The sequence below is a fragment of the Anser cygnoides genome, chromosome 6, assembly GCF_040182565.1.
Source record: "Anser cygnoides isolate HZ-2024a breed goose chromosome 6, Taihu_goose_T2T_genome, whole genome shotgun sequence".
NCBI classification, from domain to species: Eukaryota; Metazoa; Chordata; class Aves; order Anseriformes; family Anatidae; genus Anser; species Anser cygnoides.
Window position 1 is genome coordinate 26133291 of NC_089878.1, and position 17788 is coordinate 26151078.

At 41.7% G+C, this 17788-nt stretch overlaps 1 protein-coding gene across 19 annotated transcripts in view; it reads right to left on the bottom strand.

Moving 5' to 3' along the window:
- The window catches only part of KALRN (kalirin RhoGEF kinase), a 502830-nt gene that overhangs the window by 176790 nt on the left and 308252 nt on the right, over positions 1 to 17788 (bottom strand). For all 19 annotated transcript variants that reach the window (XR_007166315.2, XR_007166316.2, XM_048072237.2 and 16 more), the window contains one exon: positions 11886 to 12060. Coding sequence is in view for 17 of the 19 variants with exons in the window: in XM_048072237.2 (XP_047928194.2) it covers positions 11886 to 12060 (175 nt within the window). In the remaining 2 variants the exon portion in view is untranslated. The remainder of the gene's footprint in view (positions 1 to 11885; positions 12061 to 17788) is intronic.

Consider the following 17788-nt stretch of genomic DNA (forward strand, 5'->3'; position numbering starts at 1 on the left):
AAGACGATCAGTCCAATGAGAAATCTGACAACTTCTTTTTCCCTTCCACATTCCACTGTAAGAGAAGACTCACTGTATTCACATGGGTGGTGGTGATGGTGCTTATGAATAAATTCAAATTTAAATTAAGAAATAATGCTGACAGAATTGCAAAAAAAAATTGACACCTGTGATTACATAATCCCAAAACTGCCTGAATGTTTCTAAAAACTTTTTGTAGCACCCTATATGTTACATACTACAGATGGGAATATTTTTTATTATTATTGTTTATTCTTTTTCTTCATAGAATTTAAATTATAAGATGCTTCCATTAAGCTCTAAAACAAGGATAAATAATACATTTGCAGATTATAATATTATGTTATTATGATTTATATATTATAAATTATATATTGATATAATGCATTGTGAACAGTATCTACCTGTTGTTCATAGAAAATGCATCGTGACACCTAATATTTTATTATGAAATTGGGGAGTTAACCCCACAGCACTGGCTGTGCAGTTGTTTCAGTCTGTGCTTTCAGGGACTTTGTTTTTTTAAGGGTCTTTCTGCTAGCTGGAGTGGGAACAGGCCTCGTATAAACTTCCTTCTATGAATCTCAAAGATTTCATACTGGGGAATTAATATAAATAATAACCCCAGAGCAGTGGTCACAGCCTGATGGAGTTCAAGAAGCATTTGGACAATGCTTTCAGACACTGGGTCTGATTTTTGGGTGGTCCTGTGCAGACCCAGGAGTCGGACTTGATGATCCTTGTCAGTCCCTTCCAACTCGGGATATTCTATGGTTTTATGAACACATTTTTACAGATGGTGAAAGCGCAGCACAGACACATCACACTCGAGGGCTGGGTGAAACACCAGTAGCATCACAGGCAGGACCCAGTTCTTGCCAAAGACCAATGTTACCTGCCAATAACTCATGGGAACAGGCAAAATCTTCTGTTGCTTTCTCTGCTTCCTAATTTAAACAGGCAGACTGATGATTCTAGCAGTCTATTTACTATATCTTCTGTGTTTTACATTTTAGCTCACAAGTAGCCAACCAATATCAAAGTCCTGCTCTGGTTTTGCCTCTACAATTAATGCAAGCTCTACCCCCACTCAGACAGCACAGCCTCCCTTCAAACTCGACTCTGCTACTAAAAGAGGGAATGTGCTAGTGACAATGAATGAGGGAAGTGGGACAAGGGGAATGGGAATTAAATCACACACATAGGCTAATACTGTGCAGCATATAATTGTTTAAAGTATTTCAAAACTACTAAATATATGCCTGAATTCACATTCATTGGTCAGCTCCTCATAGCTAGAGCCAGGAGAGCTAAAAATAGGTATCTAAATTCACACTTGAGCATGTTATCATGTAGTGAGAGGTTCTCTGTTTCTCACTAAAAGCACTCTTCAGTGCCTGTGTGCAGTGAGATGCTTAGCTTCTCAAGTAGCCAAGATTCAAAATTTTCCACTTGGTTTTCCTTTCCAGAAAGCATAACATTAAATCCAACACAGGCACTGGAAGGGAACCCAAAAGGACTGGCTTTCAGCCCCTGTCACATTAGCATGGATGGGAGCTTCGCATCAGACGGGAAAACATAAGCACAATTTCAAGGCTCTTGTTTGAGAGAAGCAAAAAAGCAGATTTACTCAACTGAGAACCTGGGATCTCAGCTGCAGGGTGGAAGGGTGGAAGGCAGAGTGTGAACATTCTTAGGAGCTTCTATTTTTCTTCAGCTTTTTCCTTCACCCATTTCACTCAATTACCTTTAAATAACAACTATCTCTACAGTCTCTTTGGCCCCATTCCTGATTCCAGCAGCCTCTGATTCATTTATATTTTATAGCTGGGGTCCCTGGACTGTGGAGGCTTCTTGGCAGATTTAACAGCTATGGAGGAATGGTTGGAGTAGATGTTGGAGAAGGGTTTTACTAGATACATTGACTTTAGAGAAAGATCCTTGGCTAACAGCAATCAGAACTGAGGTAGCCTTGACCTTGTTTCAAAGTGAAAAATGGAACGAATTTAGAGTACGCACAGGTTCCTACAGTCACGACAATAACATTTACAGTTCAATGCAAAGTCCCTTCTGCTTGTAGGATTTAGTAGCGATATAAACAAACCAAAGGATTTTTTATTTTATTTTAATGAGGTATTAAAAATATTGTCTGTTCAAATTCATTGCATTGAGTGTAAGGCTGCTAAAACAATCACTTGAAATTTTACAGGGGCTTGCAAAGTACTTCCCAATTCCCTGTAAGCATTCCCATGTATATGCACTCAGGAAGATGTCTAAAAGCATTTGTAAGTGACAGCAATACAAAAGATTAAAACAGTCAAGGAACGTGTTACAATAGTTTGCTCTTACAGCCATGCTACAATATGGGGATACTGATCAAACCCATCTCTTTCCATGTGCTTATGTCTCTGGACATCATCTCCAGGACAGGCAAATACAAATCTTTCTGAGGGTTGGACTGCCAGGGAAGTTGAGGATGGACTTATAAACGAATCAACAGATAGTCCCACATCTTCAAGTAGGCTGGGAGCCAGCACTACTACACGGGTGCCTGGCTTAGCCTCTCTGCTGTGAGAGAGCATTTCTCTTAGCAACTTTTCCAATTGCAGGAGAAGGGACACTGAGCAGCACTGATTTTATCATTAATTCCACAACAATTTCCACTCATGCACAGGAAAATGGCTGTTCCTGACTGCACTGGCTTTTGTCCCTGAGCATCCAAGACAGGTGAACAGCAGAGAGGCATCTACAGGCACTCGGGAGAGGGATTGCCTCCCAGGCAACCCGTGCTCCTGATGCTCACGTCAGCAGCCAGCTTTCACCAGGCTCCTAGCACAGAAAGGAGCTGCACGTGGATATCTACATGCCCTGCTATCCACTGCAAGGCTCTGAGGGGTTCATGCTCCATTATCCACATTCCCCAGTTCAAATCACTGGTTGCAGGTGGAGGAAAGGACAGTACAGGCAGCCAGGACACGAGCTGGTAAGCTCCTCAGGCTGCAAGGCCAGACCGGGGGCTCCATGTTGTGCTGTCAGGGCCACGAGCTGGAGCTCTGTCTGCACCTGAGAGGCTCTGGACGATCAGTCAGGTCCAGCAAGGCTCCTTAGTTCAGCCACAGGCAGCGGGGAGGAGGAAGGAAGGAGGGGAGCTGTCTCCGAGTGGGAGCTGGGGAAGCAGTGCTAATTATCCCATGTGCTGGGTTAGGGGAGGAGAGGAAGGAGTCAGACAGCAAGAGGTGGAACATCACCAAGCTCCTCCAGCGACGTGTGTGCACAGGAAGGTTGGGTACGTTGCTCTGAGTAACTGAGACAAGCAGATGGCTAGAAGGGGATCTAAAGCACACGGAGGCAAAGAAGCAATAGCAGAGCTGTGATAACAACCCAGGTTTCCTGAGTCCCAATCTGGTGCCCTATCCCAGAGACTGTGCTGCTTGGCATATCTCATTAAGACACTTCCTTTCCTGTCTGTACAGCCAATGCCTCAAAATCCCAGCAGTTTCTGTATTTCAAACTGGACCATTTGGACATGGTCCCAGAGTCTGAGTGCCTAGCTAGATTGACTTGGGTATAGGGAAAATTTATTTTTCTTTAGGAAGAGGCTGTAATTAGGCAGCTCTGTTAACTACAGATGTATATTTTTCAAGTCTAAAAAACCGACCTTGGATGCTTTCACAGAATAGGTCAGACATCTTGGGACTACACAAGATGAAACTATACTATCTCTTGAACCGTGGTAAGAGCCAATTACACTGAGCCTATGTCAGGAACCGTCTCATAAACGAGGCTCGCTTGGCCATGAACTTGTTTAATTCCCTTTTGACCCAGAAGAATGGCTGATTAGAGTTTGTTCTGTTCATCTATTGGATTTTTGGTGGGAAGAACTGATGGCACTTCTTATGTTTATTCATTTTCCTTCACAGTGTTTGTGATTCTAAACAGACCTTAGCATCCTTCACATGCCCTGAAAGAAGAAGAGCGCTGCCACGAGAGAAGCCCTGAGCTCTGCTCCGTTCTGCTGTGGCATGAGAGAGAAATTGCACCAAAGCAGGAGGGTCATGAGAGCAGCAACAGCGGCAGTGCACAGGCATAGCAAAAGTGGCAGGCATCCCAAAGCACTCACACTGCTCAAAGGAAAGCTAGATGCATACCTCACTGTCAGCCACTCTCCAGCTGACTCGGGAAGGAGCCACACTCCTTCCTTGCACGTCGTATAAGGTTGGTGGCCAAGAAACAGGTCCGAAGCAATACAGGGAGGTCAAATGACCCCAGAGTGTAAATGAGAGAGAAAGACATAACAGACCTGTATATTGACAACGAGCATGGAAAGCATGATCCTTTTTTCTTCATCTGAAATAGATTCTCCTGCTGTCATGATAACAGGAGGAGAAATGATGCAGGTAGAGAACCCAAGCTAGCGTTAAGTGAGCTACCTGAGATATCCACATCAGAACAGCAGGGACAGCCCAGGAGTTCACTTCAGCATGTGAGCAAATACCGGGTTTGTGCTGAACTCCACTATCACAAGACCATAACAGATACACAGACTACATCAGCCAGGTCTGTGTTTTGTGCAGACACAGCAACCACAGTCTAGACCACATATTTTTTAGGCAGGCATCCTCCTAAAGCAGCAACTTCATATACCCAAATTCCTATTGCTGCAAAACCGCTGCTTTTGCTGCTTCCTGGATTTACCATGCTGCAACACCAGCAGATAACATGACTGTGGGGAGAGAGACATGTTCATCTTCGACTCTGGAGAGAGAGGAGAGGCACAGAGAGGTAGTAGGCAGCTCAAAAGTAATAGCAGTAATAACAACAGAAACAGTCCTGCCATCTCACTCCTGTGTTGCAGTTGCTTGTGGATTAGGCCAAAGAGCCTATCCAAGCTAAAACAGCTTCCATGCAGGCAATTGTATATCTGCAATGATTTCATACCTAAATCCTACCTATTTTTTGATGCTACTGCTGAAATTTTCTATAAAATGGTGCTGCTGAGCCTTGAATGCTGCTTGCTTGGCCCAAATTCAGTGTTTGACACCTAAAGTCTTCTTGTTTAATGCCAGCCAGAAACAAAAAATGTTTGCCAATTGAAGGAGGTGGAGAGGGATATGAAGAATCAAGCAAGAGAAAATAAATGTTATATGGTGAATGAATCATATAGAAGCTGATATTTTGAAGCATGGGCTGGGGAATGGGCATATGAGGAGGAGGAAAAAGAAAGTTCTACCCTGGGAGCAGCCACTATCAACAAAAAGAGAGTGGGCTTGTGAGAGGGATCTGAAAAAGAGTAAAGACGATTGGGAAGAACAAGCAAATGTAGGAGGTAGGTTGCAAGAGAAAGGATGGTGGAAATAGGAGGAGGAGCAAAGGTGAGGATTGTTGGTAGAGCACAGGGATGAGGCAGGATGGGAAGAATAGTCACACAGGCACAGGGCAGAGCTCAGAATCAAGGAAAGGGAATATCTACCTCTCTTCAAGAATATGAAGAGAGAGGGGGTGGATGAGATGGGAGGTCAGATGTGATCTAGGGAGGTATAAATAAAGATCATCTGGCTCCTGGATGCTAAGGGAATGTCTGCGAGTGAAGAAAGAAAGGGGTTATAACAGAGTAGGGGAAAACAGATCTCTAGGGCACATACTTTTATTATTTATTTATTTATTTTTAACCAGACGTGCTGGGGCAGCAGCACTCAGCTCTGCTTTGGAATTCAGAGGAAACTGGAAGAGCAGAAGACTGGACATGACCGTATAATTGGATCTACGAGCAGGCTAAAACTACAGGTGTATGGTAGGAGATGTAGGTAGGAAAGGGTGAATGAAACTGTCACTTCTACAAACCAACGCATGCAGAAAGTTTGCTGTTCCTCCTTCTCAGGTCTTGCTTTGGACTGACGCTGTGCAGTGTGACAATGCTGTCACCAATTCCTTTTGACATGTGGCAGAGAAACAACACTGGCTTAGTAGGGACCTGAGCTACTGAAATGTGAAAAGGCTGTCACAGTGATGATTCCACTCCAGTGCCTTTGGCTCCCGAGTCCCAAAAATATCAAGAGAAACAATGGAATTGAGCTCTAAAGACAAGGTACCCAAGAGAGCCTCATGCCTTGCTTTCCTTAAAATGAAGTGATGTGCAGTTTGAAACCTATGCATAAAAAAAGCAAAAGCAAAAGCACAAAAAACATCTAAGTGTGAGGCATTATAAGATTCCGGCAACTCTTACTTCTAATAGAGAAGCTCACATCTGAGTGTCAGCTATAAGTCAGTGAGGGGCTGTAAAGTATCTTGTACCTCCAAGCAGGCAGCTATTTCACTTGAAAGATCCTGCTAATGTTATAAACCTGGAATGGGAAACTCAAGTGAGTTGTAAATAACAGTGAATCAAACTACTGTCTCCAAGCTGGCTTCTGCTCCCTTCTACAGGAATGGGTGGAAAGAGCCAAAAGAACCAGCAAATGAAACCAAGGCTGAAAAATTTAATTAGCAGGTGAAATGGAGCCAATGAGATGCAGTGGTGGAAAATTAGATAACCAGCACATGAAAATCTTAGCGATTGCGGTACTTTTTGAAAGATAACAGTATACAAGATCCAATTTATATTGTACAGCGGGAACCCCCATAACCCCTTCCAGGACTGTCTTTGCCTAGAAAGTGCACTGCTCTAAGACTACAGTGGACTGGCTTTTCCTAGCACTGCACAGATCCACGTGCATTGCAGGAAACAACACACACAAGGGAAGGATCTGGGCAGTTCTGGGAAGCGGAGGGAGAAATTTCCTTGGAGGTAACCAACAACTGTGGCCAGACAGGTATGAGGTGAGATCATTCCTATTCTCAGTCAGAGTTTTATAGGGGTCTACAGGTGAATTTGATCATCTCTGTACAAAAGATATAAAGAAAACATATGCAGAAAGATGTGGTCTATGCTCTGGGTGGTATTCGTTGTGGTAGGGGTTGCAACTCAGTGCATTTTACCATTCATTTCTTATGCAATTACCCAACATTTTACTAAATATTAACAGCCATTCAAATAATGGTTAATAAGCCTTTAAGTGACTATTTTTGAAGCACAAGTCAAAGAATACTTGACAGATTTTAGTGAAGCTATATCTCTGGGATACTGCTATGTTTCATATATATAATGTGCTCAGTGTGGTGCCAGCGCTGCCGCTGATTCCTGCCAGCTATTTTCTCTGGGGTCTTATACCCTACTTCCTCATAGTGGATCAACTACCCCATTCGCATTGCATGAAATCTCCCAAGTTACTTGGTTGGCTGCATGAACTCAGTCATAGCATGCATCACACAGAAAGCCCAACCATATAATCCTAATGATCCCGTCTTGTCTTGGAATGTGCAATGACTTGGTAAAGGAATAAAACATATCAGGCATCAAAGTTAGACACGTTTCCTAAATAAAGAATGGGTTGTCACTTTATGGTTTTAAAACCTAAGGCAGAAAAACCTCCCACTGGGATAGCTAGGCTCTCTCATATTTCTGTTATGCTGGTTTCCAGGTGTCGTCATCGTTTGGATTTCATACTTTACCCCAAGAACCTACAGTGTAAATATCAGTCAATATAATGAGATTAAGGCAAAAAAATAAAAGGTAGCACATACTATGTGCCTCTGGGTTCACATCCAAATTCATATCTGCCAAACCTGCCTTGACTCAAATACAACACAAAAGCTGCCTAGGCAACTCACGAGTCCTTAGAAGTCCTAAATGAAGACAGCTGCTCTGCCCTACCAACAAAAAAGGCAGGTGGCTTCTCTTTACATAAAATACTCTTCCTGAAGACAAAATGAGACAATAGTTGGCAGATTTCACTGAAGCACAGAGAAGCTTAATGATGCCTAAGTAGATGGAAGTGAGTGTTGCTCATGAAGTACCATTAATTCTGAAGTTTGTCTGGACTCCAAACCTCTGTCAGGAAGAAAAGATCATAGAAAAGTTCAAAAACCACAACAGCTATGAATTGGATGGGTACAGTGCAAGTCCAGAAAGAAGTGCCAGAGGAAAGGGTTACGTGGTCCATGGCATGGACTTCAATATCTGGGAAGAACAGTAAAAGCAGGAAGGTTTCCAAAGAACAAATGGCAGTCAGACACTTTCTAAATAAAAAAATAAAGGTCAAACAGTCCACAGCCATTTGTGAGCTTGAAAAATTCCCTAATACTTTCAGTTTGCATTATCAATTAGAAAGAAGAGAGAGAGAGAGGTTAGTAGGGAAAGGCAATGAAAGACAATATGTTTGGTACCAAAACTGGATGGAAAGAGACTACACAGGATGCAACTATTCTCTGACATTGAGTTCTAATGTGAAACCCTCCCTAAAGCTTTTGGGAGGAGATGGGCTCCCACAGTTGCAACTCTGGCTTTCATTAAAAAGAGGCAAGTTTTTCCTCTGAGCAGAGTTCCCAGGAAAGGATCCTCATCACGGGGGCTTCCCAGGAACTCAAGAACCTGACAACTAAGGCTGAGAACACAGACCTGGAGGAAAAGTGGGAAACACAATGCTTAACAAGACAGAAGCAACAAAGAGAACAAAAGCATTCAGATTTGGGAGATGGAGAAAAAAAAAAGAAAAGAAAAAAGAAAGAGATGGCTGGAACAGAAACACCAGGCCACTGTTTTGCTATCAGACCAAGATCTGCTGGCTAATTTTTGGAAATCCAGTGAAACTTCCATTTGGAAACCCATGTCAATCAAGTGCTTTTGTTGTGAAAGCACAGGGACCTCACAACCCATGTACCAAATTTCTCTGCACAGAGCAGCTTCAGGGTTCCCAAGGAAACTGCTGCCTGTGCAACCTGGTCCCCCTGGAGCAAGCCTGCCCCAGCAGCGCTGCTGTTGCACACTGCCAGCCAGCTCTTCTTGCTCGCTTCCTTCTCTGGGGAGGCAATGTGCACGATGTTCTTAGACAAGGAAGCTGGAAGATCCTGTGTCAAACTGTAACTTCCTCAGCTGCTCTTCTTAAAACAGGATGCTGATGCCTGAGACTTCCAGCATGCTGAGAAGAGCTTCCACTACAACAGCACTGTGCCTTGGGCCCGCTTTCGTAGATGATTTGCAGGAAGGAGAGAGATTTAACATGGATGCAGCAGGTAGAGGGGTTTTGTTAGGGGTATGTTCAACATGGCACTGCTCTTTGGACAGATGGAAGGGGGCTTATCTAGACTAGAGAAGGAGAAATTCATTTGAGAGTCATACTGGTACACACTGTTTCCCTGTTCTTAATCTGCGCTGGATCTGGGCTATTATGGAAAATTAAAACCTAAATACATTATCAGCCATAGCTCAAGCCACTCATCTTTAGTAAAAAAAAGATATTTAATTTCTCAATTTAAATTTCATCATCTTTTTCCCTTACAAGCTTAGAATAGCTAACCATCAGAAATACCACATGCTTTTTAATTATGGGGATGAAAACATCTTTTTGCTTCTTAAAAATGGTGTGAGATAATTGTGTTAATGTTGATAAGTTTCCTACTGACTTGGAATCTTTATTATACGGCTGAGGCAACTGACTGCAATCTAGTTTCTAAAGATCATTATTGTGTCACTTTGAGCTAATTTAGCTGTTGTTTGAAATGCACAGCATAAATTTGTCATTTAATATATTATTTCAAATTACTTTTCTTTTTATTAATCAGACTGTTTTTCTTGTTTGAGCACTAAATGTACTTATACAATTTAAGATACTGACATGGTTATGATAACTTTTACTCTGTGTTCAGCTATAAATTAAATGTAGTAATTATTTTAAAATAAAAATATTTTCCCCTGAAAGAGAGAGCTTTCTAAATAAAAATCATCTGCCCATAAACTCCCTATGAAATGCGTTCTCATATTTCCTTGTAATATCAATCCTGCAGAGGGAATTCAGATGTTCTGATGATAAAAAAGTAGCAAATCTACACTGACAACTAAGTGATGATTTTCTTTAGAGTCCTTTCTAGCTAATCTGATTTGAGAAGATTGAAGCACATTTCCAATTTTAAATATCTTAATGTATCACAGACAGTCTAAATGTTATCTCTGAATACACTGAAGTAGGATTCATGCTGAAACAAAACAGAGGGATCAACACAGCATTCCCATCTCTGGCATGACATACGGAGTGGGCTAGGACAAGCCCCATCACTTGATGCCTCAGTTGTCCCATCAATAAAGCAATCTGTAATGGTAAAGGTCTTTGTGATCTTTGGTTGAGAGACAAAGTAAAAAGGAAAAGAATTTGAAAACAGAGATTTGTTTTTTAACCCACCTGGAATTTGCAGTGAAATACAGACAGGCTGAGATCTTAATGAATGACTCACATAGGTTCAAAATATACTGCCAACAGATATATTTGGGTGTCCAGAAGCACCTACTATTATTCATGTTTTGCTTCATTTTTGAAAACACAGGTGCCATTTATAGGTAGGTACACATATATGTATTCACCTATAATTCCTATCTTTAGAGTCCAAGTCTTAATTATTCAGCATTCACCACACCATTGTATCAAAATATCTTCCATTTAAGTGCAGCAGATACTACAGTTATTGCAGGCTCCTGAGCTGGGAATGTAGCAGTCTTAGGGCAGCACTGCTCACACAGCAATGCCACCCAATCTGAAGTGTACACATTTATACATATACACACATACTCACAGGGAATACTGCCTCCCAGTATCAGGAAGCCTGTATGTAACTGGTGAGTAAAACAATGTTAATTAATCTAATTTACATTAATAACAAGCACTGTAGAACAGCTTTCAGTACAACACCTAACTTACCAGTCGCAACAAGAAAGCTCAGATACTCCTCACTGATTTCTATCTCTCGCATCCAATTAAAAACATATACAAACCCCTGTTCCTAGCCTTTCATTCCACTGTAATTCACCATGCCATGTTTTAAAATACACACAAACTGTAACCCAGCATACTAAAGCTCCTATTAATTATCAGTACCCACCTTGAGATTGCTGATAGATTTGCAAATGATCTCTTCAGGAATATCTCATCATAAAATACTTAAAGTGCTGTATGACCTGAACTAGGACTGGTGGGATATAGTAGGAGGAACACGTCCCAGGACGGACATGTGTGCTGACACATGGCTTTCACGGATTTTGTGTGCAAGTTAATTTACATGTTGTTCTTTTTGTACCACGTCCTATCAGAATTACAGCAAGCAGTTAATGAGATTGGCTAGTCTCTTTAAAGTTACTCTGTCCAAGAATACCTCAATTATTAATGCTTTGATGAGTTTTCCTTCCAGTGCTTTTGATTTCAAAATAGCAGTAAAAAAATGCAAACTGAAAGACCTTTTTACACAGGCACATAAAAATTACTTAAAAGCTTCTTCTATTCCCTCCTCCCCCCAATAAATAAAAAAAATAAAAATCCACTGTTATGCTCAAAGCCCAGCTTTTAATTATCCTCTCCCTCCACAGATTTTTTTTTTTTTTTTTGCTCAGAGGTTTATAGATGATCATGTATCTGTTTGCATGCATCTATGTTTGTATTGGAAGAGGCAAGCCTCACTGCCGAGTGATAGAAACTTGCAAACCCTGACTAGTGCCAATAAAGCCCTATAACAGGGACACCTTACACGGCTTCTCCCCAGAGCAGGCAGATTCTCAGCATACAGCCAGCTGAGCAAACATGAAGCTATTTCACTGCATTTAAGCAGTACATCCTAAAGCATATTTTTACCTTCAAGATGCCAAATTTAAAATCTGGTATAATTACTCTTTCCCGCCGGACAGCTGAGTGCAGTCAAGCAGCTGGGGGTGTTTCCTAACACAGTACCTTTACACACACCCCTTTCCCCCTGCTCTACCTTCCTCAGGTCATGCAGCCAGCTCTTACCTCGATGGTGTACTGTTCAAAAATCCGGAGCTGAAGAAAAATATCTAGCTTAATCTTCCTCTCATGGAAGAGCTCTTCCATCTGTACCTGGGCCTCGTCGAGCTGCTGAAGTACAGATTCGATGTGGCTGATGGAGCTATTGTGTGGAGTCTTATTGTTGGAAACAGCTGAGTCCCTGTGGCAAGGCAGAGAGCATGGTTAAAGCTGAGCTTCAAGGCAGGCAAAAGAGCAAGAACTACACGTTTGCAATTCTGCGTGCCGCTGAGAAGCAAGCCCAAGCACAAAGGGCTGAGGGAAGGTGTGTGCAGCACTCATCGCTGCTACTCGCTGAAATCCTGCGGCTCCTGAGCTCGGCACCAAGTTTGAACAAGGGGATCATCTTTTCTTGTGCCATGACACTGTGACCTTACAAGCTTGTGTGGGGTTAGAGGGGCAGAGAGGGGAGAGAATGGTACATCAATCTCAATAGCTCTCTTAAGGATTCTGGCTGGCAATCCTCGCCAGTCCTGCAGAGTGACCTGCTCCAGCCTCTGCTCACACTGCCCAGGGGCACTAAGCTCAGAGCTGCTATTTAGCCACCTTATTATTTAGCCACCTGGGCCTTTACAAGTTAATTTTGTGCATTTGCTCTAGTATAGATTAATTGAATCAGAACTGCCAGCATTTTTGACTAGGGACAGGGATGCTTTGATTTCCTCTGCATTTCTTAGTAATGCAACAGTCTCAGAACACAATGCAAAACCTCCACTGAAGGAAAACACCTTTCAAATACTGTAAGATGGTGTCATCCACTTTTCCTTTCAGCAGAGTAAGTGAAATGAGACGTTTCTGTGAGGGGTCAGGCACTGCTCCATCTGTGCTCCCCATATACAGGGAACAGAAGGGAGCAAACCCTTTAACTGGTCTGGGTACCGAGGGGAAGTTTGCTGTACCTGAAATAGGTCTTAGCATGGACATAGGACAGTCCTGACAGTTTCTTTTTCTATTTGTGCTCTCTCATATATTAATGAGCTCACCTACAGTCTGTTATGTCTTCAGTAAATTTAAGTGGATGTTTTATAGATAAAGGGCCTTTGCAGACACAATGAGAGGAAACTTACTCTTGAATGTACCACAAAAGGTCCCCTGACATTAACAAGAACCAGAAAGTAAAGTCTGAAGCCATAATTAAATGCTTGGCTTTGGTACTTCAGCAAAAACAAGATTTAGATGCAGTGATTTTCTCTGTCCAACCTGCTTAAAGTCATGTGTTAGCAGCTGCATTGTTTGGGTATTTAAACCAAGCCAACTGAAAGCCCTATCAGATATCCTGCACAGTGTAACCAGGTGATGTGGATAAGCCACAGGTCTTACCATCAGGATTTCCTACCACCCTCTAGTTCTGCTTTGGAGAAGGTGGTGGTGGTGGCGGGACAATCACAAATCCAATGGCATACACTGAACTACTGGTTTATCAACTCCTACGTGTGCAGGGAACTGGCTGACAAAATCAGAGGACAAGGACAATGTCAGGTAACACTGCCAGGTCATCACATCGTCCCACAGGGACCAAACGCAGCTGGGAGCCCTTCTTCTGGCCAGCTAACCTGGGCTGCCAAGTAAATGTGTCCATGGAGTCTTCCCACTGAGGAACAGTGCTAGTGTTCCCAATTCTTAGGTTTCTATTTCCTTCTTCTGGGTTGAATCTTCCTTCCATAAACATCTAGCAAAGTACAGGTAGTTTTCTGTGGAATTTGTCTGAAATGTTTGTGCTTTGCTCTTTGCACATTATCATCATGTAGGGTCAGATCAAAACAACATACAGTCAACTTAAATGTTAATTGAACACTGTCAGCAAGTGTAATTGAGGCAAAAAGTACAACCTTTTACAGATGTCTAAAATTGAAACTAGGCACTGACACAGTCATTTTAGGCAAGTTTAAAACACATCTTTGAGGTTCTAAGGCAACAAAAACCATGTCACTCTGATTTCATTATGTCTTGATGGAAAAAAACACACATTTTCCTGAACATATGAAGACTAAGAATACAGTTAAAAATACAGAATACTATTAACTGCTTAGTAATTTGCTCTTTGGATGTGTTTCTCTGCTTTTCCCTCAAATACTTTCTGTTTGATACAATGAAGAAATGATTCTGTCCAACGATCATCTGTATCCAGATGAATGTTGGAATGAAATGATCCACCATTATTCTGAAGCACATGCTACCAACTTCCTTTGCCAATAAGAAAATATTACACCAACATTACTCTCTTCATCTGGTAGTTTCTGCCCCATTCTGTCAGTCTTGCGTTTTCACCTTCTTGGTGACTACAGGGTCTCTCTTTGCCTCCACATTAGCTGTACAAAGGAAGGATGAACGAAGATATAACAAGGTGAGATTTTGAAACTACAGCTTAATGTGAGGCCACATTCAATCAAGTTTCTGCTTCCTTCAGTCAGCACCTGTCTTCTATAAAAGGACAAGAAATAAGTCTTCATTCAAATGCAGGATTATTACTATTCATATATTATCTAAATGACTCAATGAATTATTCAAGAGTGGTAGATCTCGCATGGGATCTAAAGGCACATTTGGTTTTAGAAATTCCTTTTCATTAAATATTTCACTCTTCAAATCAAGCCACACTTGCACTTCTGTGGCTGATGCAATCTAAACATTTAGCTGTAGTAATGTTATTTTTTCATAGTCTCCTCGGATAAGGCCTTCAGATCCCTATATAGTCTGTTTTGAGAAAGATCTCCATCTGGAAAAAGAAATTTCTGAGACTGGATGCTTCTACCACTAGATTTCTTGTTTGTCTGATGATGAGAAATTGTGGGTAAGAATTCATAAAAGATTCCTAGTATTCTTTGAAAGGACATGAATCAGAGTTTACAATGCAGGGAAATTACCGAAAAAAATACAAAATACACTCTGGGGAACATACAATAAGGCTTCGTTCACTGCTGTTGAGCTTGCTCAGAATGAACGTTGTGCTCCTGAAATCACTTTAAACACCTGAACTGGTCGAATGCTTAGTGAAACTTACTGATTATCAAAAGCTTGTATGTTGAACTACTGGAAAAAAAAAGCAAGATCCATGACTCTTCACTGCCTTATTTTTGGCCATAACATTCCTGCTCATTCACATCTAACGGGAGCAAGTCGTTGTTTTGACTTCCACAGATGTGCAGAAATATTGCCCCCAGCAGTGCCCCTGAAAACACAGTTCAAAAGATCTCCTTTGTGTTGGCTGTAGAGAACAATGCTCACCTCAGGACAATACTGATAACAAAGACTGAAAAAAGTGGTTTCAGTTCTAGCCATGATATGTACGATGTTTCAAGCCAGGCCTGTTATATTCCTGATGGGCATGGTCTCCTGATTCAAAGAGTCACTGAAGGCCCTGATGATCTTCTGTGAAGAGCGTTCCCAAACATGGTATTTCACTCCTTCATGCTAGCTAAAGGAGACACAGCGTGCTATCACACAAATGGTCTTCTCTAAAAAACCAATATCTGTGCTCTCAGAGATAAGGACAAGAAACGGAAACTTTTTCAAGGCCCCATTAGTTTTATTCATCTTAACATATGCTATGACATGCTTGATAAGAGCAGTGTATTTCTTTCTCTTCAGCGTTGTAGCATTTGCAGTCTTCAGCTATTCTTCACAGCATGTACTAGGTGACCCACACTGTGAAATGCAATACTATGTTAAGGAAAGATTGCAGCAATTCCAATTTTTCCTCCATTCCTTTATCTCTGTATTCGTTACTTTGGGCAGCAGCCACAAAAGATGTTCAAGTGGGGACATACACACAGGTGGCTTCATGGTTTTCTTACGCAGTTCTTCTTCGCTTTTTGAAAGAGTCTAGGATCACATTACAGGCTTTGCAGTTAGCCAGAGTGCTCAAAACCGATACTGGAATCAGAGATCATTGTGACAGTTCAGCTCTGCAAATCATTGTGTGTGCTCAGGGTTGCTTTATTTCAGACAACAGTTGTGTGCTTCTCTCTGTGTTTGACCGTAACTTCATCAGAAGTAGGGGATTACTTCGCAGAAAGATGCTCACTGCCCAGAACACAAGCCAGACCCCAAAAATATGATTTCTTGGTTAAATACAACTGTCTCAAAACCTGTCTTGACATTTCACAAATGTCTAGGTGTGACACCAGTTCTAAAAAAAAAAGTCTCAAACCTTAGGCCACCATTACTTTTGAAAGACTGAAACTAAGAATTGACAAAGTTTACATTAAAAAAAAGCAGAACTCCCACATTTCCAGTTCACCTCTTTGCCTGCATGACCTTGTAGCCACTATGGGAAGCTTTCTCCAATAACTGCTATTCGTACTGATGCTCTGCTGACTTCTCTGCTCCAAATATTGCCCTGGCCTCTGTACAACTCCACATTCTGCCTTCCTGCTGACTCAGGTGCAGGCAAAAACCTTTAGGCCAATCCCACAGCCTGCACCAGGACTACTTCTATACAGCCACTTTCTGCTTCCCTATTACACAGCATGCAGTCCACCTGATGGCATTATACAGGGCCCCTTCCAGGGTCTTCTCTCTCCATGGGTGTTCATGATGTTATACCAATAGGTGGGATAGCAAGAAAAAAATGTTTTAGTACAAAATTTCACCACCTTTCTCATAGTCTCATAGATATCCCTTAAACTTAGCAAAATGTTTCTTTGCACAAAGGGAAACTGCCACACAGACTTTTGGCTGACCTGGCATGGGCTGCCATGCGTATGTTCTTATCTATAGCCCCCTCCATCTGGCAGCACACTAACCAAGCAAAGCACGTTTCCTTCCTACTTATCAGCAAAGATGCGTAGTTGGATGGAGCCTAGCTCTTTCTTCTTCTGATCCCTTCTTTCCAACTCTGGTTGCAGGAGACAATACCACTTGGGTTCCATGTTCTCCATGATGCAGGTAAGCCTCATACACCAAGAAGAGGCATTTATACAGTCTGTCTCTCCTTGTGGCTGCCTATGACTGAATGACAATCAAAACCTAGAAAAGACTCTCAAATCTATCTTCCCCCCCCGCCCCCCCCCTACTTTGCAATAGGCACCTTTGGCTCTTCCTATGCAAGAACTGAAGGCATCAGACTCAAAAAGCTCAGGCTGGGGAGGACAACATAAGACCTGTAACACTTGGATATTACATATGTAGAAAGAATATTCACACTATATACAGGTAGATGAGGGTAATCTGTAACAATATGCAAAAAAAATAAAGAAATGTCTCAAGAACAAGGGACTTAATGGTCTTGGTTTTGAGCTCAGTAACATCACTAGAAGGCAGGAAAGATCCACTGCTGTCAACGACATTAAAGGTATAGAAAATTGTTGTAAGTAAAAACAAGTGAGAGAGCTCTCAGAACTAAAACTCTGGGGTAAGCTTACTGTGTGCTCTGCAGATATTAGTTCTATTACACTTACAGACTGAGAAAGAAAAAAAAAATCCAAACACACCCAACTTCTCTGAGCTAGTCATTTTGTGTATTTCAAATCAGATAAAATGAGCTTTAATTCATAATGCAAATAGAGCTGGCAGCACAGGACCCTTCTTGACAGTATGAGTAAACCCCACATGGACAAAGATAAATAGAAGTGTGCTGCATGCAAAATAAAAGAGCAAAAATTGTTAGACGTGTATGTTTTACTATGAGGAATACAATTCTCTTACACCAGGAGTAACCACATAAATCACAAGGCCTCAGCTCACAACCATTTAACAATCTTCTATAAATATCAACTAAAAATATTCACCTGAAATGCATTTGTTTCAATTCACTTCACTGTGCCTATAAATAATCTCCCTGTCAAACAGCAACCCATGCTGATCCACAGACTACTCTAATCAGTTCACATAAATCACTCCTTGCAATTTCAATATATTACTCAAAGAAA